The following is a 22327-nucleotide window of genomic DNA, read 5'->3' as shown; positions in this document are numbered from 1 at the left end:
CCCCCTCCGAACGCCGTCATCTCAGACGCGCCCACGACGCATGCGCGGCAACCACTCCTCAGCCGCGAGAGCGAACGCCTGCGCCGAGGAAAGGTGCTGCCTCTTCCACCCCTCCCGCGCGGGAATTGGCACGGCGCCCCCTGGCGGCCGGGAGGAGCAGGTACAGCGAGGCGGGGGGCGCGGGCGGAGGCGGTTATGGGTGCGGTGCGACGTCCCGGGGCTGTCCTCTGCCACAGGGCCTGCGCCTGTGGGGAAGGCGGTGATGGCGAGGCCCATTGGTGATGATAGCAAGGCCTTTTTTTTTTTTTTTTTTTTGCTTGTGTATTTCCATCCCTTGGAAACGCGTTGCTGAGGGGTCAGCAGTCGCTCAGTGAGGCAGGGATCTGCCTCTGCACTCAGTGCTGTTTCTTTCCTTTCTCTTATGGAGCTCTCTATTTAGGGACTGCAGTTGCCATTGAAATGCCTACATCTGGCTGGTTGAAACCAGTCAGCGAGTTCCAGAGCTACCAAAGGAAGGAGCAGATAGGCAAAAACAATCACGCACGCCCGGCTTCCCTCAGAACCTGGCGATAAATGCTGAAAGGAAAATCCTTATCAGCTTCCCCTGCTCACAGCGGTCATCCCCTGTCACAGCCCCAGCCTGCTGCGTGACCTCAGATCAGAGAAATGCAGTATCAAAGTGCTGCAGATTACTATCAAGGCCTCATTCCATCAGTTTATGCATCTCTTCCTTTTAACGTAAGGCCAACAAAGTGATTCTGGATGTCCCACTTGCTGAATTATACTGGCTAGCAAGGAATGGCTCAGTTAATGCCATAGGATACCTTCAGCTGGTGAGAGATTTTCCCTTCATCTAAGCAGGAGCTCATAACCACAGTGCAGAAGGCTGTGAGTACTACCCCCATTTTCTTCTGCCAACCCCTACGTGCTGCATAAGTTCAGAAAAGGGGTCTTGGAGCTGCATATTTGATAATAGATGCATTTTTCTCTTAATGACAAGCAGGAGTTCAGGTTCTTAAACGTTACATTACTAAAGGAAAGATGACATCAGCAGATTACTGATAAGCACTAATAACGGAATTCTTAAATAAAATGTGCACTAAAAAAACAAACAAACAAACCAAAACCTTTAAGCCAAGTTCCTGTGATGCTATAGGGTGCAGCTCCATCTGGTGACTGTGCCACACTGACAAACAAATGCCATTTACCCAAAACAAACATGCTAACCTCAAAGATGGCAGATGCTGCCTGCTCTCACGGCAGGTGGAAATCAGACAAAATCCAGATTGTACCACATCCATTCGCTGCATTTATTATCCAAACGGGAGACCAGCTGTCACCTGTTGAGGCCAACAGAAATTCAAACAAACAATGCTGAGGAGTATTTTCATGGTGATCTAAATGGCTACAATAACATGAGGATGGTAGAGGTGCTCAAAGAAACATCAGCTCCTGGTTTTCTGTCGGGGTTGTGCCTGTACGTGGTCAAGTGATGATGGCTCCATACGGCACGCACACAGCAGTGAGCAGCGCCTGCAATTCAGAGCACGGCCACAGGAAGCTCTCGCTATGCAAAAGACGGCAGAAACCTTCTGTCTCTGAGGCATCGAACAACTGCAGACACACAGAGCTGTTATCACCCCTGCAACCTGGCACTGGCGGCTCTCAGCTCAGCGGCAGTTCTTCCCCTTTTAAGTTTCATTTCACCGGCAGAAAGCCCCGCAGCCGTGCTGCCTTTTCCACACCCCCTGCACCGCTCTGCACTGCAGAGCTCCTTGGCACCCAGCTCTGTGCCAGGCACCCGAGCACCGTGCTGACCGGTGCTGCGGCTTTTGTTTCTGCCTTCCCACGTTCTCACCCTCGCCGGTGCAGGATGCTGTGAGCGGTTATCCCGGTGAGGAATTACCGCGGTTTAACACCGCCACGCAGCTCATCCCCAGCGCTAACAGCTCTTTAGAGGCGGCTCAGGACTCACCCCGCAGGGCGCAGCCAAGCACCGTGCCCACGTACCGGGCAAAGCGGAGCGCGAACCCCGCGAAGGCACAGTTGCAACGCCACATGACCCACCCGACTGCGCGCACCTCCTGCCGGGAGCTGTAGTCATTGCTCCGCGCGGGGCGCGCTGGGAAGCGCAGAGTGGCGGGGGGCCGCGGGGCATGCCGGGAGTTGTAGTTCTGTGGCGGCCATGACTGAAGCCAGGGGGCGGGGCGGGCGCTCCCCCTCCACGTGACAGCGGCGGGGCGGTGGCGGCGGCGGGGCCGCGCGCGCCGGGGATGGAGGTCGAGCCCCGTGGGGGGCGCGCGGAGAGCAGGTGGGGGCGCGCGTGGGAGGGAACCGCGACACGCGGCGATCGCAGCGCGGACGGGACGCGCTGGGGGGATCGGTGCGCGGGGGGACGGCGGCGGCGTGTGATTGTAGCTGGGCGAGGACACGCGTGGGGACGGGGACACGGGCTGGTGGCAGCCGCCAGGCTTCCGCCGCGCCGATGCCCACGCAGCTCGCCGGGCTCGGATTGCCGTGCCGCCCTCGATCGGGCTGCGGGCATCGCTTCAGCCTCTATACGAATCCAAACGTCGGGCTCCCGCTGAGCGCACGTGGCCGTGACAGGTGGGAGCGGCGCTGCGGAGCGCCCCGAGTCCCCCGGGTCGGGCTGGGGCACGGCTCTGTGCGGGTAACAAACCCCGCGCCCGGAGGCGTTCCGATGCAATTCCCATTCGCTCCAGGTTTTCGCAGGTCTGTGGTTTGTGCTCGAGTCAGGAGCGCAGCACGGATGTCAGCCGAGAGGAGAGGTTCGCTGAAATCTGATCCGGGAGAGCGGCGTTCCTTATCTGACAGCCTCTGCGCCCGGGCTGCTCTGCCGGCGGGATCTGCAAGAGTGCAGCCGGTGCTTTTAGAACCATAGCGCAGGCTCGGGCTGCCTGCTTGGGCAGCGTGGTTTGCTAACCCTTACTGAACCGATGTTTCAGACCCTCAGGTGCAGAAAGGCTGGGTGGTGAAAGGCATGGAGTGTCTGTGTCTGCTTTGCTTCTTTCCAGAACCATCTCAGTGCTGTTCTCACCTCCACAGGCAGTGGTTCTGCTCTGCCAGTCTGCATCACTGTGCATTGTACGGGGCTGACGCTGTGCCACAGCTCTGGGGGAGAGGTGGCACCGTCCCCTCTGCTGCCTGCACACAGAGCTGTGTGAGCTGGGTTTAGGTTTTAGGGGAGGATTCTGGCAGGGGCCTGGCGTAGCTTCATTGTCCCATGTGCAAATGGTGTGGCATCCTAATTCCCAGTGAGATGCCCTAAGTTGTGGCCCAGGGTTTCTCTGGCAGGCAGGGTGCTGTGGGGCGAGGGGAGCCCTTTGCCTTGTGAGCCACTTGCCATTGCTGTGGATGAATCGCACGAAGCCAGCATTTCTTTAATTTCTTTTCCCAGAAGCACCGAGCAGGCAGCAAAGCAGAAGGAAATTTGCTGCTTGTTGTCAGGGGAACCCATGCATATAGCAGCATGCACACAGCCACTTGTACCTGCTGCCCTGGGAGCTGCAGGCTGTGTCCCTGGGAAATGTAGCAGAAGTCACCCTGCTGTTGCCCACAAATGACCCCAGCACCCTCAGTCCAAGCTCCTTAGTGTGCTAAGAAGGATCAGGCGATGCCTCCAGGTAGAGAGCAGCCATTCCTTGGTGCATCCTACAGAGCATTGGGGTGCACACAGCACACATGGTTGGTAAGAAGGCTTCGGGTTTGGGGATGTCATCTACTGTGATTCTGGTTTGATGTTTTTTTTTCTTTTAAATGAAGCTTACCTGACTCAGCAGCGTTGTTCCCTGCACCTGCCCTGAGTCACCCCTGCTGACTTGGGCTGGGAGCTGTTCTTGCCCTAGCTAGCATGGAAGGACTGAGAAAGCCCTGGGAGCACAAGCAGAATTTCCTGCAGAATTTCCCCATCATTTTCATCAGCAGTGCCATTAAGTGATTTCCAGCTGCAAGGCTCTATTCCTTCTTTTCTTACTGCAAAGCAAAAGTTTCGGTTCTGTTTGGAACAATTCCTGACCACAGATTGGTCTGACTGTATCTGGAACAGAACTGGTGTGGTAAAGTAAGGAGAGGGAGTGCCCAGATCCACGGAGCTGGTGGTTGGAAGTGGGGGCTGAGTCAGAGGGTGTACGTAGGGAAGGAGAGAGATTGCCTGCGGTCTCACTGATATCCGGTGTTATCAGGCTCTCATATAATGACCAATTCATTTTTCAGCATGTCCAGGGCTGAATTATCTTTTTTCCTGTGTGAAGCGGTGCACCAGAACAGCTTTCAGACTATAACCCCATTTAGTGCAGCCACACCCCAGCCATGCTTTCCCCAAGGAAATGCTGCTGCTCCTGTTGAGCTCGAGCTGTTTTTTCTCAGCATCTCCTTTGCAGTCCAACCACGTCCTGATTCTTGCCTGGAAAACATAAATCACAGTGCATTCAAGCACATCCCTGACTCCAGCTGAGCTGCTTCGGGTGGTGCCCCATGTATTGAGCAGGCTGACCCCTGTCCTGCCAGCTCTCTTCCTTTCTCCCCAGCCCAGCATTTGGGGTACAGCGAGGAGCTATGCAAACACACTCAGCTGATATGGATAGGGAAAGCAGGCTGTTCTAGGGCACAGGGAAAGCTGCACATATGTCCCTTGCAGGCGAGTGTCTGCTCATGTACTGTGACCTCTCCTGGGCGTATTGCTTGCTTTGTCCTTCCTGGAAGAAGAAGTATTTTCGTGCTGTGATTTGAATTTGCCTTACCCCTTTGTCAGGTCAGGGTGAGTGAAGCTTTTTTTTACAACAGCTAGCAAATAATTCTCCTTATTTGGTATAAAAGCAAGCAGATTTCTCAGTACTGCTCTGAACACCTGCTGAAATGGGGAACTGGAGGGCAGCTGGCACCCTGTCTTTTTCTATCCCTCCTGGCATCTCTGTCAGTGAGAGAGGAGCAGATCCTGCCACAGATTAAGGGTTAACCTGTGAGTCCAGGCCAAGCTGAGGGCAGTTAGCTGTGTGTTGCATCGCTATCACCTGCAGCCAGGTGTATGGGTCTTCTTTTATTTGGGCTTGTGTCACTGCATGCTTTCCTGCATGCACCATGTTCCAGCCCAGAGGCAGCAGCTGCATGGATAGAGTCCAATGGGAATGGGTAGAGTCCTAAGCGTCCGACTTGTGAAATGCTTTTGAATCATTTGGGCCAATGAATCCCATCCAGTGGGAGTCTCTCTGTTGACTGAGGGATTTAATTGAGTTTTGGGAGGTTCTGAATCATCTCTGCCAAGGTGCTCTAATTGTGCTCACTGTTTTCCTGCGTGCTAAGTGCAGTGGCAGAGGCACTGTTATGTTATTTTGTGTGAGGGTTTCTTTCTGTTGGGGTCCCCATTTCCCAACCTCTTAGGGAGCACAGCTGCCCCTGCAGTGAGATGGCTCTTGGAGCACAAAGCTCTGCTGCCCTGCATCTCTGTGCTCGTTGCACGCTTTTTATAGCACAAAATAACGAGGTGGGAGTTTCCCTGACTCACAGACCTGGAAAGTGAGCAGCGCGGCTGAGCTTTCACTTGCATTTCCTCACTCTGAGTGTTGGAAGGACCTTGGGGAGGAGCTGGTGGAGCTCTGTGTCTGGCAGCTGCTCTGTGGCCAGGGACAGTGCCGCTGCTCAGAGCTTGGTGCGGGGGGGCAGGACTGGAAAAGCCTCTTGGTTCAGATGAATGAGGTTTGCTCTGTCTCTTCAGGTCACATCTCCTCCAGGACTCTACCTTTGGTTTAGTTCATTCTCTCCTGAGATAAACCTGCTTGCTGGGAATCTGTGATTAAACTCTGATCTTTAGGCTGATCTGAAAACAACTGCCATTGTCCAGGCACGAGCCAGTATAAACCTGGGGGGCTAGAGGCAAACACGTCTCCATTGTTGAATTTTTCTCTGGATCTATTAACATTTACCTGCTCAGTCTCATGCAATGTAAAAACATCTCAATTTAGCAGTTCTCCAGCCTTTCACAGGCTGGCTGATTTGCTGGGAATTTCCTTCTGCCTCGTTCCCCTTAGTTGCATTTCCTCATGCTTCATTCTCTCTACCATTATTGTGGCAGAGAGGATGGGGCTACAAACAGCAGAATATGATATGGCATTGATTGCAATGTACAGCTCTAGGAATTCCTGCAGTGCATCTTTCACAGCCCTGCACAGGGCTTCCTCTCTCCTGGGCAGCTGTGGTGTTATCAAGCTGTGCGTGAGGAGCACATTCCTGCTGATATGTTGTTCACAGTGTGTTCAGGCTTGCTGATGAATTGCAGCCTGGCTGCAGAGCTGCTGTGACAAGTGACAAGCTTTGCTGGCTGGCTGGGCTGCCTGGTGAGCTAAGCTTAGGTAAATGCTAAAGCCAGCAAGGTTCCCCTAGACAGACCTGCTACAGGGGAGCTTGAAGCAGAGCCAGTATTTTATTATCTGCTTGTTCACTTAATCAGTTTCGAAATAATAAAGCACTCTCAAAATGGGAATATTTTCAAGAAAAGCTTATTTTTAAGTAGTGGGATTATATTGCTTGATAGCATGCTTCTTTGCGCTGCAAGAAATTTGCAGCCCACACTTTAATCCATGAGGACAAAAACAAAAGCAGTTTTTCCTTTTTTTTTTTTTTTTTTTTAAATTTGTTTGTTTTGTTTATTTTGGCAATCTGTTTGATTTCGGATGGCTGAAACACTCTTGCCAATGTAAAGGTTAAACTTTCGTTCTAGACCGCTATCTCCAAAGCTTTCGTTAAGACCCTGCAGAAATGCACATTTTGGCATTTAAGGCCGGGTTGGCTGGGCCCTGGGCAGCCTGAGCTGGTGGGGGCACCCAGCCCACGGCAAGGGTTGGGACTGGCTGGGGTTATAGGTTCCTTTTCACTCAAGCCATTCTGTGATTTTGTGGTTTAGGAATCTATGAAATGTATACGTTGCAACCACCAAAGGTTTCACTCTGACCACTTTGGAGTGAGCTTGGCCTGCTGTGAAGCTCCCTGTGCCCTGAATCTGGTGCTCATTAGGCAACCCACTGTGTTCCTCTGCAGGAAAGAGCACTGGAAGCTGCTGGGCAACCTGAAGACCACAGTGGAAGGGTTGGTGTCCACCAGCAATCCCAACGTCTGGTCCAAGTATGGCGGCCTGGAGCGGCTCTGCAGGGACATGCACAGCATCCTGTACCATGGGCTCATCCACGACAAGGTAGGCCTCAGTCCCACCCACACCACGGTCCTGTGGCAGGAGCTGAGCTTGCCTCAGAAGGCCTTGTGCCCGTGTTCCTTCCATCACATGAGCTTTTGAGCTGTTTTTGCTGAGGGGAGGCCTACTCCTCCCTTGGCCGCACTGCATCCTGCAGCAAAGCGATAGTGCGGTGTGTGCCACGAGCCAACCTCCCGTTGTGTGTACTTGGACAACTCCCCAGCGAGGCCTGGCAAGAGAAGCCTCAGACCTTGGCTGGTTCTGGTTAGCTGTGTGAATAGTGGGGCTGGCAGCCGGATCTGTGCTCTGTGTGAAAGGGGCCTGTATCCAGCTTCTACCATTCTCATCCAGCTGTCCCCATCTCCATGACTGCTGGGAAGAATTTTTCCTTCCTGCTCTGGAGAGCCTCTGCAGATGCTGAAGATCTCCCCTCAGCTTGCAATTACAGCAGTTGTTTCTCAATAAGAATTACATCAAGCCTGCAGGGCATGCCTTGGGCAGCGTTCCCACCAGCTCCAACGCTGCAGACATCTCCAGGTGCAGAGGAGCCAGGAAGGCTGCACAGTTGGGGCCCAGGAGCTGTAAAACTCCATGTATGTGATGGAAAGTCAATCTCAGCTTTGCTATTTGGATCTGAGAGCTGCACACAGCACTTGGTCAAGTGATGCCATGTGCTGTCAGTCTGCAGCGGTGTGGACCAGCAATCTCCTTTGAGCAAAGAGAGAAGTTACCCTTTAAATATGAGGAGTACAGTGCTCTTTTCTGATAGACATGCTATTCATAGGCTTTGGAAGTGAGATTGGAATGATTTCTGCCTGTCTGTGTGTTGGTAACAGTTCATGCCACAGCTTGAGGAAATAGATACCTGCAAAGTAGGGCAGCACAGTGGTGTTCTCGATGCTATGTGCAAAGGCAGTTCTTTCTTAGAAATGCTTTCCTATATATACCCCCTCTCTCTATATATATATACGTATGTCTATATATTTGTATACTCCTATGTACTCCATCTGTACTAGCTACAAAGGGAGGCCCATAGAAGTACAGCTTCCTAGCAGGATTTTTCTTATACTTACTCCAGAGAAACTTCCTTTTAGTTATGTATTTTTGTAACAGATTTTTTTTGCTGTGACTAGAAATAAAATAAAACAATAAAAAATCTGTATGTACATTGTAAGATAGTTTTAAACTATTGTATGAATTTTATTATTTTATCCAGAAAACCCCAATTGAATATAAAGGGATAAAATGTCTGTGTTGGCGCTTTGGACTTAAAAATAGAAACAACAGAAAAAATATCCCCTCCAAACAAGTAAACCACAAAACAAAACCCCTTCCTCTGACACTTGTGAAAGAGGAAGCAGAGATGGAGGAAAAAAAATCAGCTTTTTTTGAAAGAGAGACAGTTGGGGCTGTGCTTAAACACGATAAAGTGTTGAGGAAAACAATTCTTGTGCAGTTCCTCTTTGACTGGAAGAATAACTAAGAAGAAATAACTCACTGCCTGAACAGAGCCAAGGCAAACAGCAGTAAGGAGCTGATAGGAATGCAATGCCAAGAACGTGCTGCATCACATTTCTTATCTGTGGTGCTCAGCCATGCTGGTGTGTCCTTGTTGGTGACTGGCATGGGAGGACAGCGGTTGTTGCAGGTTCTGCTGGGATGTGTTTTGTGTTGCCTGCTGCTCCAGGTCCATCTCTGGCAGGAGGGACCAGTGATGTGGGAGCTCCTGACAGGTTCTGGGTTGAACGCCCTCTCCTTGCTCTCTAAGCCAGCTGTACTATCATTGTGGTGTCACTCGAGGCTCGTGTGTATGGTGGGTTCTAACCAAGCCTCTCTCAGCAGGTGTACTGCAGGCAGAAGGATTACTGGCAGTTCGTGAAGGACATCCGCCGGCTGAGTCCCACCTCTGCTCATCACCTGGAGAAGGTGAGTTGTGGTGGGTGCCTTGGTGTGCCCAGCCTGGGGGAGGAAGGCAGCTGGGCTGTGAACCCACTGATGATGGACAAACTAGCACTGTGGTTGTGTGTGAGCCACATCCCAGGAACTTGGTGTGGTTTAGGGTTAGACAGTCAGCTGCTTATTTCCCACAGGCTGGCCTCCAGCTTCACTTGGTTGGGTACAGCAGGCATCACCAAGGGAATTGGCACAAAATGCTTCTGTGCACACAGCGGGGATTTATGCTGTTGTACAAATCTCCAGAGGTTTCATCTGTTCCATTTCTGTGTTGAATATTGGTCTTGACCATTCATTTGGCTCTTCTGTGCCTGGCTTTTGCTGTTTGCTGATACACAGGGACGCTCTCAGCCCTCAGTGCCCTGAGACCTGAAGGCGCCACGCTGCTCTTTGTCACATATGAACAGATTTCATGCTCTCCATTGTAGTCGGCTGTAGAGCAGCAAAAATGTTCACATCAGTTAATGTGTCAGCAAGAACATGACCGTCACCACAGGAAAGCAATTAGATTTGGGAGTGTGGGGTCCCTCCAGGTCAGGGGTAGGAGAACATGCCATTGAAATTCATATTGCTGGTGGCTGTGGGTAGGACTTTGGTCACCGGTGCTGGCTGACCTTTGAAGTGTTGTTCCCCTCCGATGCTTTTGTCTCCCTGTGCTCCCTTGGTGGCTGCTCGGATGTGACTGCATTCTCACCAACAGTGCCTGGCGCTGCAGAGCTGTGAGGAGGAACGATCCCTGCTCCTCTGCTTACTTCTTCTTGCCCTAGCTTGTGCCTTCTTGGTTCATTTCCAGTTCATCAGCCTGCATGAGAACAGCCAGCCCAGCCCAGACAGCCACAGTGACCAAGCTATTGCACAGCTGTGGCTGCAGCACAGCCTGCAGTTCCACTGCCTCTCGGCACAACTCAGACCTCTCCTGGGGAACAGGCAGTACATAAGGAAGTTCTACGCAGGTAAGTAAGTAGAAATGGGTCTTTTTCATCCTTGTATGAAAACAGATTTTCCAAGTCACGCTTGAGGGGAGCAGCAGAAAAGGTAGTTTGCATCTGTGCAATCTGTGCTGTCAGACAAAGCGTGCTGTGTCCATACTGTCTATGCATGGATGCAGGTCAGAAGAGCTGAGTTTTAGTTTTCTGCAGTGAGCTTGTCTGCAGCATGCTCCGTCCTGCTTGTCTGGGTCCTCCTTGCTGCCCTAACAGGAGCTTGAGCAAGTCTGAATGTGTTGAATATTCTCATTTTCTTTCTCTTTGGAGATCAGGCTGTAGCAGCTTTTTTGCATGGGCTCAAAGGTTTCTGCTGCAGGTAGTCAAGCAGTCTGGTCTCAAGCCCATGTCCCGGTCTGCAAACTTGGAGATATGCATTTCCCATTACAAAGAAATAAAATGTGTGAAGAAAGTCAATTTTGAATCTGTTTCAAATAATGTTTGTTTTTTTTTTTCCCTTCCCTGGAATATTTCTAATCAAAGAGATGAAGGTCTGACCTCTGGTGATGTGTGGAAACGCAGCTGTATTTCTCCTTTGTAGGTGAAAATTGTAGCCCGTTCATGCACATTAGGAACTTTTGTGAAAACTTGAGAATTTGTCAAAAAGTACAGATAGATAGCAAGGACAAAGATATCTAAACTGATCTGGGACAGCATCTTTCTTTAATCTTGTATTTCAGAGTAGTGAAGAGAAGTTTTTCGATAGCCCCCAAATTAAGACAAAACCTTGAACCAGATACAATAATTTGGAATGCAGATCTTTTGGCTCAGGTTTTGGCTGGGTGAGGAAGGCTCTCATCTCCTCCTCTTCGTGTAGGTTTTTCCTAAAATTGCCAAGTTTTATATTCAGCACCTTGGTGGCTTTTCTGACAATTTTTTCCTTGTGGACTGCTGCAGGAAGAGCATCATATAATTCCTGCTACCCTCATGCTGGTGGTGGTGGGGAGAAAGCCCCCTGACAGCAATTCTCTCTCTGCAGACACAGCCTTCCTGCTTAGTGACGCCCACGTCACAGCCATGCTGCAGTGCCTGGAGGCTGTCGAGCAGAACAACCCCAGGCTGCTGGCTCAGATCGACACATCCATGGTGAGCTGAGACCCCTGGCTTCTGCATCTGGCCCTCCCTAAATGCTGTACGGCTGTGGCTGCTCATACAATATTGCATTCAGAGCACACAGAACCCTTGGATAAAGGCCTGGACTTGGAAATAGCAATAGGAAAGCGTTGGGGGGATGGGAGGAGATGTCTGTAGTGAGGCATCTCGGTTCTGGCTGTCATCAAGAATCTGAATATGAGGCTCAGGAACCATATCCTTTTAAGAGACACCTCTAAAGTAATCTCCAAAAGACCGAGGCTTCAGGGCCAGCCACATTGAGAGGGCTGGGCAGCACCCAGGACAGCCAGATTCCCCCTCCTGCTGGAGACACCACCAGCCCAGTGCCTCCCAGTGCCAGCTGCCCTCTCCTCAGAAGGGAACAACAGCTGCTTTCTTTGCGAAGAGCTTCCCAGAGGAGAGTAATTAATGATGCTTCATTAAATAGGGTCTGTGTTCTTTCAGCTGGCCGGCACATCACTGCCCTCCGTGTGCTCCTCAGGTCCCTCTGCTGGGACAGGAGAGATGTGTGACCACGATGCTATAGGACAGCAGAGCCGCCTGCCTGGGGCACTGGGCTGCCTGGATCATCTCGCTGAGAGCCTGGTAATTTCCAGATGGAGCTTGCTGCTTCGCTGTGCATAAAGAGCTGCTTCCCTTCTTTGCTGCAGCGTGTTTCTCCCATCCTGCAGCCCCAGGGCTGTGCTGGCTGGTAACCAGGTGCTTGTGCAGGCCCTGCAGGTCCAGTTTTTTCTGTCTCTTAAGCTGATTCTTTGAGATGCTGATTTATTGATGCTTCCTCTCTTAGCTCACCAGGAAGGGTGAAGGTCTGTCTCCAGTGACAAAGAGTCAGAGCCTGACTGCGCTTCCTGGGTCTTTCTATACCCTGTCTCCAGGCTGCATGAAGCAGCACCACTGCGGGTCCTTCTCCAGTCTGCCTCACCCGGCCTCCTCTGGCCTTCCAGGTAATCAGGGGTGCTGGAAGCTCAGGCTGGGCTCCTTGCTGGCTCAGGGAGTCACACAGAGGATGCATGACATCCTTTTCTTCTCTCTGTCCAGACAGGAGACCAGCAAGCTCCTCCATCAGCTCCAGCTCCAGCCAACCCCAGGAACACTGCCTGGCCTCCCGGTCCTCCTCCTTCAGTGAGGGCAGATCTCCTTTGGAGCAGCCCAGCGCTGTCCCTCCATCCCACATCCCCTCACCCAAAGACCCCTTCTCTCCAGCCAGCGAGATGAGTTCCAGCACCACCAGCCAGAGCGAGGACACTTGGGCAGGGAGTCAGGATGATCCACAAAGCGATGCTAACGATGGGCCGGAGTACCTGGCCATTGGGAACTTGGGGCGCCGGGGCCGGGCCTGCAGCAGCACCAGCACCAGCAGCAGTAAGAGCAGCAGCTCCAACATGTTCTCCTCTAGCAGCTCCCAGAAGCTGGACTCAGGGGACCGGGGGGCGAACGGATGTGGCAGCAGAGGCTTGGGCCTGTTGCGCCGGTCCAGCTTTTCAGAGGGACAGTCATCGGTGTCGCAGGGCATCCTCAAGAAGAGCCATCTGCGCTCACACTCTGACACCAACGTGGCTTCGGGGAAATTGCATGGTAATGGGGTTACTTTGCTCGGTGCATGGGGTGGTTGTGGGGTGTGGGCACAGTGGTGGGACTATGGCCAGGTGGGAGTCACCACTATCGGGATGTTGGCTGTCCCTTCAACTCCGCGTGTCAGATGAGCAAGGGGAGCAGTGGGCAAGCATTTTGGAGGTTTGATTGTTACCCTCCATCTTCCTGCTCCACACTGGAGTGATGGGCTGACATCAGAATGCCCTGGGCCAGTCTAGTTTTGGTGTTAGCAGCTCTGCTGTGGATTTCACTGGAAACTTAGCAAAGAGCAGGGATGCTGCAGAATTAGCTGTTCTCCTTTCCCTGTGGTCCTGTCCACTTAGGGGATAGAGCCATGGCAGTCTTGGGAGCCTCTTGTCATGGTATTAGTAACCTGCTGGGCTCTCCTGTGCTCTTGAGTGTGTGAATGCATGATGGGAAGATTTGGGAGTGAAGGGACAACCATTTTGTGGGAGTCAGTCCCAGTGGTGCTGCCTACGTGGGAGAAACAAAAGTTCTTGCTGCGTAGTAACCAGTCTGTCTCTGTTTTCTCTCCCTTAATGCTGCCCTCTTCCTCCTCTGTCTGTCCAGGAGGCCTCAGGGATATCACCATTATAATAGAAGATCCAGTGGCAGGTTTGGGAGCCAGCAAAACAGCCTTTCATGAGTGATCACTGCATTCAGTTCAGAATTTCCATCAACCCATTAGTATCCATTTAGAAAGCAAACAATAATTTTTTTCTCCCAGGAGTCCCAGGTGCTTTGAAGGTGCCTCAGATTTATGCATGTGGCCTGACTGAAGATCCCAGCTTGGTTTTTGGTAGCAGTGGTCCAGACCAAGGCTGGCACCCAGCTCTCCTGCATGGCATTACGAAGTGCTGACCAGCAAGTCCCTGAGCTTCTTCCCTTGCCCTCTCCTCCCCCACATTACTCTGGGAGCCAGAAGAGGTTGCCCCTGGTGGCCAAGGGCTGATAGCCCTGAAGGCGTGGGCTTCAATGTGATACATTTCATGGGGTAGATTTGCAGCAGGGGGCAGTTTGATGCTGATGGGACTGAGTGCTGAGCAGTCCATGGCTGGGAAGGCTCCTTCTAGAGTTGGCAGGAGCAGGGACAGATGTGCCTAGCCCTGTTCCTTGCTCTGGCTCTGGCTTCAGCAGGGGTTGCAGGGTGCTGCTTTCCAGCTCTAGGGTGTTTTTGGGCATTCCCAGCCAAATCAGCTGCTCTCTGGAGCCTTGCTGTCTGCAAAACACTGGTGGTTGTTTGTCCCCAGTGAGGCCAGCTCCTGGCGGTCCCCACCAGCTCTGCCTGGCAGTGTGCAGCCCTGCAGCATGTGTGAGGAGGTGACCTTGAGCACTGTGATCCTGGCTCTTGGGCTGTGTGCAGGGAACCCTGGGTTTTCCCAGCTGAGCAAGAGTGTGTCCTTCAGATGCCTCCTTCCACCCTTGTCCAGGCCACAAGCCCTACAGGTCCTTTGGCCCCTTGTCTCGTGTCCCAGCCCTGTGGGGTGACTCTTCCTTGGAGCTGCTCCAGGAGGAAGATGGAGCTGTCAGAGGTGCTTGCAGGAAGTATTGCATTCCCCAGATTTGCAGGGCATAAAGAGAAGAAGGCTCGGGACTTGACTGATCCGTAGTTGTCATGGCCTTTTCTTCTTTCCCTTTCATCCATCCCCTGCTGCCTAAAATGCCCCTCTAGTTGTCTTCCCTCTTGGGCTTGACTTCAGGCATGGCACAGAGCAGGTGAGCCAAGTGGAGGATTTCCCGTATTGATTCCCATCCATTTGTGCCCATCCATATGATGATGATCTCCTTTCATTTCACACCATGCTCTGGGCTGGGCACTTCTGGATTGCTGACATGTGCCTGGTGCTGTCTTGTTCCCTTGCAGAGTCCCATGCTGATACAGGTGGAGGAAGAGGGACTGTCTCTGGTTCCACCCAGAGCAGCGAACTGAGCACACCCAGCTCCCTCTACATGGAGTATGGTGAGTACAGTAAGCATCAGTGAAGATGTTTGCTCCTGGGCATGCACTGTAGTGGCCTCAGCTTCAGGCACCTGCTTGTGGGATGCAGGCATGCAGGAGCTGGCTTGTAGTGAGCTGGTTGGGAACTGGAAAGGCTTGTTAGCTTGGGGATTGCACCCTGAAGGTCTGTCTGGCCTTCTGGGTGAATGAGGACTCACTGCAGTGCTCAGATGTGGGCTCTGCAGGAGCCTCTGTGGGTCCAGCAGCATCGATGCTGAGCAACTCATTAAAAGTTTTTCCTTTTGGCATGGGTGTGATCCACTCTGCTACCTACAGTATGCTAGAGCATGTCTGTTATTCATATTGTTTTGTTATTTGGCATATGCCTTCTCTTTCTTTTTATCCCGAATAACAAACATTGGCTACCTGAAGGCTGCTATGAGGGCCTGCCAGGAGTATTTTTGTGGTTGCTATCTTAGCAGCTCTGCCCAGGATGTGTGGGGATGATGATTATTAATGATGTGCTGTGGTGGTGCCCTAGGGCTGCCTGAGGTCAAGGTCTCCTTGTGCTCCAGGGTAGAGCTGGTCCTAGTCATTGTTCCAAAATTACTGCTGCCTCCTGCCCAAGAGCCACAGAGAAGCAGGAGAGCATCTGATAGCAGCCAGAACAGTCATCTCCTGCTCCTTCCTGCTTAGGGTGGGATGTTCAGGAGGGCTGGATGGTTTCAGGATGCCTGCTGTCATTGTAATGGCTTTGTGTTGGTCACTGTTCTCCATTAGAGTGGATGAAGCTGGATCCAGTTCTGTCTGTAGAGTGGGATAGACAGCTGTTGACTGTGTGAACTAGCCAGTGTGTTGACACAGAGCATGGGCTGTTATCCAGTGCTTGGAGCAGTGGATTTGCTGGTCCTTCCTTCATAATGTTCCTGTCTTGCTTTTCTAGACTCTGGCCAGTACCTGAGCTCGGGAGAAGGGATGTTCAGAAGACCCTCAGAAGGGCAGTCCCTCATCAGTTACCTCTCTGAGCAGGACTTTGGCAGCTGTGCAGATCTGGAGAAGGTGAGGATGGCAGCAGCATGTGTGCTCTGGAGAAATTTTACTGCAGATTCAGCGCCTTCCTCTGTGGAGGAGATGATCACATGATATTTCCTACTATAGAGCTGGGCATAGAACTTTCAAGTTGAGTTGCTCATTTATGGCTGGCCTCAAGGATTTGCCCATCTAGCGTTTCACGCAGCAACTTGGCTGCCTGTTGTGGCTCCTTACGGGCATGTGCTTACTCCCCAGAATGGAGATATTGCACATCCACTTTGTAAGATTTGCCCTATGTTTTGCAACAATTCTGTTGCCTCAAAAGGCTTTAATTTCTAGGTTCTCATAGGAGAGTGAGACTTCATAGGGTCAGAAAGATATAAGGTCTTTCTGCCACCTTTCTGGATGAAAATATTAAACCATATTTTACCAAGGCTTCCCAATTTCCCTGTGCTACAGTCTCAAATACTTTTGCTTTTGCCTTGCAGGAGAATGCTCATTTTAGCATCTCAGAGTCACTAATTGCTGCTATCGAGCTGATGAAATGCAACATGATGAGCCGGCAGCTGGAGGAGGAAGAGGAAGACAGCGACAAGGAGATCCAGGAGCTCAAACAAAAGATTCGCATTAGGCGCCAGCAGATCCGCACCAAGCACATGTTCTCTACCTGCCAGGAGATGGGCTCAGACAGTGGGTGATGTTTTTTGGGCTCATTTTTAACAGGGTGGTGCAGAGATCTGTGAAACCCTGACATATTACAGACCATAGTGGGGCTGATACCATATATGCGTAACACTTGTGCCCTGGTGACGCTGAGTTAAGGAATGTGGTTTCATTTTGAAGCCACAGAACCTGTTTTCCATCCTTGCCATCCACCCTTCCCTGGTCACATCTGGCTACCACTTTACCCCTTTGCTGTCTGTGCCCTGTTCAGCTGCTCGCACTGATGGCCTGGCTGTGTTGCCTTCCCTTTACCTCCCAGGCCTTGTGGCGACAGACAGCGAGTCCCAGTTCAGCTCCCACGGCTCCATGCGCCTGTCTGATTCGGGCTCTGCAGAGGATGTGGAGGAGTACGAGATCCGAGGTAAGAGGCAATGGCTGCATTAGCTTCTTGCATAGAGACAGACTTCTCCTGGGCCTGGTTGCATTGAGGTCAGTCACACTAAAGGAGAGCATGTCCCTTCGGCCTTCAGGATGGCTTTTCCCAAACAAATGGCTGAATGCTGAGCATGAACAGAGCAACCAGTTTCTCTCATGTAGTGGCATGACTTTCCTTCAAAATCCTCTATAGTCCTTTAGCATTCAGAACTGGCACGTGGTTTCCATTTCACTTGCCAGGTCTACAGAGCAGCTATCACAGCCAGGGAGAGATGGGAGGGCTGCCACCCTACTTTCTTCCTCCCCAGGCAGTAGGAGCTGACTTGTGTGTTGAGTGGGAGCAGCGGGTGCTGGTCACATCCTGACCTGTACTGCTTATGGTCTCTGCTCCTGACTACTGGTGCGGCTGAGCCTGTTGCATGCAGGAGACCTGCCTTAGGTCCCTGGTCATCCCCTTCCTTCGAAGCCTTTGTCCTTCGGGATGGAGAGCTCATATCTCAGCAGTACCTCGGTCATGCTTTAGACTTTAGAGGTGAGATGAGAGAAGATGGAGCAATCCAGTCTCAGTCTATAAAGTTCTCAGTCTTCTTGTCTGTGACTTGACAGCAAAGCCCCCATTTTAGTTCCTGAGGGCTAGATTTTGGACTTGGTTTTGAAGTCCCTTTAGAGGTGTGTGAATTTAGTTCTGGGATTCTCCCATGCGAGTGTTGCTTTTGTGTTATGCCCTTTCCCTTTGGTCTGGCCAAAGCACTGAAGTGAACTGTTTTGTCATCACCGTGTTATACAGATGGTAACGATGGATCTAACCTGATTCAAATGTCCAAGGACGGCCTCTCAGTGTCAATGGCTTCCTTGTTCTCAGGTAGTACCTGCAGTGCTCCCTTGGCACGCGTGCGTGTGTGTGCAAGGTGTGTGCGTGTGTGTGCCTCGCACGTGCACAGTTCTCAGTGTGCCCCCTCAGGGTGTTGCAGGGAGCGCAGAGGTCTCAATCTCTGTACAGGCTCATCAGGTATCGAGTTCATCAGGAGATCAGCTTCAGATCAGGCAACAAATCACTGAAATTTACTGTCGGGCCCTGGCCTAAGTCACCAGTGTGGATATTTCAGCTGTTCTTCCTCACAGCTCAGTGCACGTAAACCAGCTCTTCATGCTTTCTGATTTGGGAACAGTGACACAGTGTCATCCAAGTGTCAGTAAGAAGAGCTCTGGAAGGATGATGTTTTGTTGGGAGCAAAGAGGAAGCAGAGGAGCTCTGCCTGGGCATTGTCCCACAGGGCATTTTTCCATGCAGTGTTTTGAATACACAAAACATGCCTGCTGCTTGGAAGACCTGTATAGCCTGGGGTGGGACTCAGGAAGGCAAAAGCATAGCTCTGTAATTCTGTAGCTGCTGGGCTCCGTGACAGCAGTCCTCTGCTGCAGCACCAGGGGTCCATCCCAGAGGTGCTGCCCTCCAACATGATGCAAGGCTCTGAATGGAGCTGCCCTGCTGAAAACAATTGCTTCTCTGATCATATGCAAGACAAGGAGGGAACCACAAAGAAAGGAGCCTTGCTCTTTGAATGACTCTACTGCCAGCTTTTGGCCACAAGGCAGAGCTAGCACAGGACTGAAGCACTCTGATGCTGTTGGTGCCTTGGGGAAGAGTCATCCTGCTTGATTCCACAGAGCTGGCGTGCAATGACTCTGATTCAAACTCTGGCCAGCCCTTCCCTTCCTGCCCAGACCTGACTTGGGGAAGAATCCTTCTACAAAGAGGTCTTTGAGGGAAAGGTAGCGAGAACAGCTGGAACAGAAGTGTTTCTTACCCATTGGAGGCCCTGGATGCTGCGATCATGTGCAGCCTGGTATTGCTTAGCTGCCGATCTCTGCTGTCAGGCATTTGACATCAGTGTGCTGCTCCTGCTGGAGATGCTGGTGTTCAGAGCTTCCCATCAGTCCTGCTGTATCCTGTGAATTCAATGCAGAGTTGGCTCATCCTGGCCTGAAGCTGGCAGCTTGGGGCTAAGTGACTTCCCTGACTTTATGTGCTGTTCACCAACTCCCTGGGGACTGTCCCACATGGTGAAAGCATTGGCAGCAGAGGCATTTGGGGCAGCTAACCGGAGACTTTTGAGGAGTGTCTGCAATTAGGAGTGGGGAGGGAGTGATGACAGGATCCCAGCACCTGGGGGAGCCTAGGGCCAGATCTGGCTCCCTCTGCACTTCCTGAGATGATAGCAGTGCTCTGCCCAAGATCTCCTCATAGTGCTTGGCCTGTCCTATACTGTCTGTGCTCCACTATTTGCTTGAGTTTGTTGTACTCTAGGGTCATGCAAAGTCTTCTTGCACAGAACCGAAGGCCTCAGAACATGGTAGATATGTCTGCAGTGTGGTATGTGATTAGGAGGCTCATTTTGACTGTTCCTTGTTTTCTGCAACAAGAAGTCTGTTTGCATGATGTAGATGCGTGGAGTTCTTAGCATTAGGATGCTTTTGTGTGTCAGTTACTAGCAGTGGATGTCAAACACAGAGTGTTGTGTGTCCATGTTGACCTCTGCTAGCATGAGTTTCTAAACTTAGTGAAGGTCTTTCGAGGCTCAGCCTTCCCTTCCCTTTCTGAAGCCAGGAGCAGCTGAAGACAGAGTCATTTGCTCCAGGAGAGCACTTCTTCAGAACTTCTTTCTCCCTGTCCTGCTGGAGCAACCCTGTTCTTGCTAGCAAAGCTGATGGCTCGGGGTGTTAGCTTTCTGCTGCAGAGCAAAGATGAGCTGGTGCCTGGACAGATCTGCATGGTCTGTGTCACTGATCTGCCTGGGCTAGCAGAGCAGAGTGACTCCAGAGCCACGTGTGGGGGGAGGTACCACTGGGGTACTGCTGTGGTGCCCACATCCTGGCACTGAGGAGGGATGTGGTGAAGCCCAGGTTCCAGAGATCATTAAGGGCTGGAAGGAGCTGGACCTTTATCTTGGATCTCTGCTTCCTAGAGAGACCCTAATGGCTCTGTTCCCCTGCATAGGACTGATCCCTGCAGCTGCATGGATGCTGACTTATGTCTCTTGAGTGCAGGACTCAGGCTGCCAGTGCCTGTGATGCAGCAGCTGACAAGCTGTGGCACAGCCACTTATCTTGAGTTGTGTGGTTCAATAGGGAGGAGGGTTCTGCATCCCACTGCTAATGCCCTGCAGCACCTGTGCTGTATAGAGAGCTACTAAACCTTCCAGCTAACCTTGCTGTTATGCCCTCCTAGCTCCAGCTGTGTGCACTGTTACAGGCTGTGTAACCACTAGGACTTGGTGTGTGACCTGCACCACTTGTCACCCCAAATCCCTGGCTGTATTTTTGCAACATCCCACCGTGCCTTACCTTGTAATTCCCAACAGGTGATTAATTTGGCTGCACCTCTCCTTGCTGCTCTGTATCACTGTTAGAAGCTGATGCTGTAGTTCATGTGCTTTTAAACAGCTTGACGAGTTTTAAAATGAAGTTTCCGTTTGGAGTGAATGTATCCTTCAGCTCTGCCCAGTTTGCTCCATTGTGTTTGTTTCTAATTCAGATGCAGACATCAAGAGGAACCCTGACTCCAGCAGGAAGCCCTTTCTCTCCTCAGAGTCCATGTACGTATTCAACTTGCAATGAGACATCTTGGTACCCAGTTCCCTTTCCTGCCCAGCTCTACTTCCACGTGCTTCAGCTGCTGATTTGCACTGGATTGCACATCCCTCCCTCCATCCCTACATTTTCTTACCAGTGAGACACAGCTGGGTCCTACTTTTGAATTTGGAAAGCAGCACCTGGGATGATAAAGGTCGTTCACATGCTATGTGGACATGAGATATGATGTGGCTGTGTCTGGGGAGATCCGCACAATTCCTAGTAGTAGGAGGCTAGGAAGAGGAGCTGGCATAACTTGGAGTATATGGCCTGCCTTGCTTCTGGTTTGCTGCTGGCTCTGAGCTTCCCTTGCCTTTCTCTCTCATCTGGGACAGGTGTAAAGCTGTGTCCTTGATTGAGCTGAGAATAGCATCAGAGAATGGAGGAATGTGAAGCAGCACAGCTTTGAGATTCCTAGTACTAACTGGTTCCTTTGTTGGCTAGATCCCACTCATTCGGCAATTCAAACTCTGCAGAAGCTGTGGCCATGGGTTTGCTGAAGCAGTTTGAGGGCATGCAGCTGCCAGCTGCCTCCGAATTGGAATGGCTCGTCCCTGAACACGATGCCCCGCAGAAGGTAGGGGTGTGAGTATGTTTATGTACAGGAGGGTGACAGAGTGACTGGGGTGGCTTCACCAATGTACATGGGCACTGCCTGGAGGTGCCAGCACAGGAGCAGGGCAGTAGTGAGGCACGGTGTTTGGAAAAGCATACAGTGCAGAGCTCTCACTGATCTTTGGAAATCCCAACTGATCAATTATTTGATCCTTTTCCCAGATTCCCTGGCTTCATGCCCACTGCCCAGGGCCTTTGCTAGTTCTGATGAAACTGGAGAAGAGAAGGATAGGTTTTGTCCAGACCCTACCGCTTGCTGTGCAGTGCCTTGGCTAACAGCCAAGAGGTCTGCAAGGACAGAGGCAGCAGTTTGGGAACAGCAATGGCTCCCAAGCAAAAGTTGTGCTGGGTAAAAATCCCCTAGAACTGGGGCATAAGCACAGCCTACATGGCTGCTCACCCACTGCTCTTGCTAGGCACCTTGATTGCTTGTTTGCTGTTGGTTTTCAGGGCCTGAGACGGTCTCTAAAAAAGCTGTTTAGGCATCCCAGCTGGTATAAGAAAAGGCAGCTTTCCAAAAAACTCCTGCTGGTACGCTGGGAGTGGATGACGTGCCTGGAGGGAACACGCATGGGCCACAGCGTGCACTAACTGCTCGACTGTCAATATGCCAAATGGTTCCTTTGTTGAGGCACCAGTGTTGGAAATGAGCTGTCCTGGGGCTGTGGGCTCTGGGTCTCATGGAGGAACCAGAAAGAAGTGAAAAACTGCTCAAAGAACAGAAGCTATCCCCAGTGGTGCTGACAGCTCCCTGGGAGGCATTCAGCCCAGCTGTGTGGCTTCTTCCTTGCCCCCTGCAGCATGTTCTCATAGGGTGTTTTGCTACCACATCTTCCTGGGCAGCAGTGCCTTGGCCTTTTCCTACTAATGTCTGCAGAGAGCAAACTTGGCATCGTGATGGGTTTACCCGTCTTGTGCTCAGCCCTCCCCCATATGGTTTCTTCATAGAGGCTGCTGTTTGGTCTCCTTGAAGTGCAGGTTGTTCTTTGATATGCAGTTGTTCTGGGGATTTGAGCGACATACAGTCACTCCTTGAAGGCATCACGTTCAGTACCAGGATCTTCATCCTGCACGGTGCTAAACTCTGCCAGGCTCTTCAGCTTGCCCATACCCTGAAGGGCTGAAGCGTCATACGCCCCAGTGAGCTCAGAGTTAGGCTGTGCTTGG

General features: G+C 51.7%; 1 protein-coding gene across 14 annotated transcripts in view; it reads left to right on the top strand.

Moving 5' to 3' along the window:
- Nucleotides 1-9: 9 nt before the first annotated feature.
- Nucleotides 10-22327, top strand: part of RUBCN (rubicon autophagy regulator) — a 27862-nt gene continuing 5544 nt past the window's right edge. For 2 of the 14 annotated variants that reach the window (XR_016469668.1, XM_090147435.1), the window contains exons 1-16: nucleotides 2323-2607; nucleotides 7051-7204; nucleotides 9041-9127; nucleotides 9855-10107; nucleotides 11117-11223; nucleotides 11695-11835; nucleotides 12038-12194; nucleotides 12289-12825; nucleotides 13414-13458; nucleotides 14708-14803; nucleotides 15726-15841; nucleotides 16303-16504; nucleotides 16797-16898; nucleotides 17700-17774; nucleotides 20448-20508; nucleotides 20990-21122. Coding sequence is in view for 13 of the 14 variants with exons in the window: in XM_090147435.1 (XP_090003561.1) it covers nucleotides 2486-2607; nucleotides 7051-7204; nucleotides 9041-9127; nucleotides 9855-10107; nucleotides 11117-11223; nucleotides 11695-11835; nucleotides 12038-12194; nucleotides 12289-12825; nucleotides 13414-13458; nucleotides 14708-14803; nucleotides 15726-15841; nucleotides 16303-16504; nucleotides 16797-16898; nucleotides 17700-17774; nucleotides 20448-20508; nucleotides 20990-21122 (2388 nt within the window). In the remaining variant the exon portion in view is untranslated. The other 12 variants (XM_090147445.1, XM_090147444.1, XM_090147439.1 and 9 more) reach the window with 12 other exon arrangements.

Source organism: Phasianus colchicus, chromosome 10 (genome assembly GCF_987193195.1).
Source record: "Phasianus colchicus chromosome 10, bPhaCol1.hap1.1, whole genome shotgun sequence".
In the NCBI taxonomy this organism is placed as follows: Eukaryota; Metazoa; Chordata; class Aves; order Galliformes; family Phasianidae; genus Phasianus; species Phasianus colchicus.
Note: the sequence above shows the minus strand (reverse complement) of the source record. Positions and strands in the feature narration are given on the sequence as shown.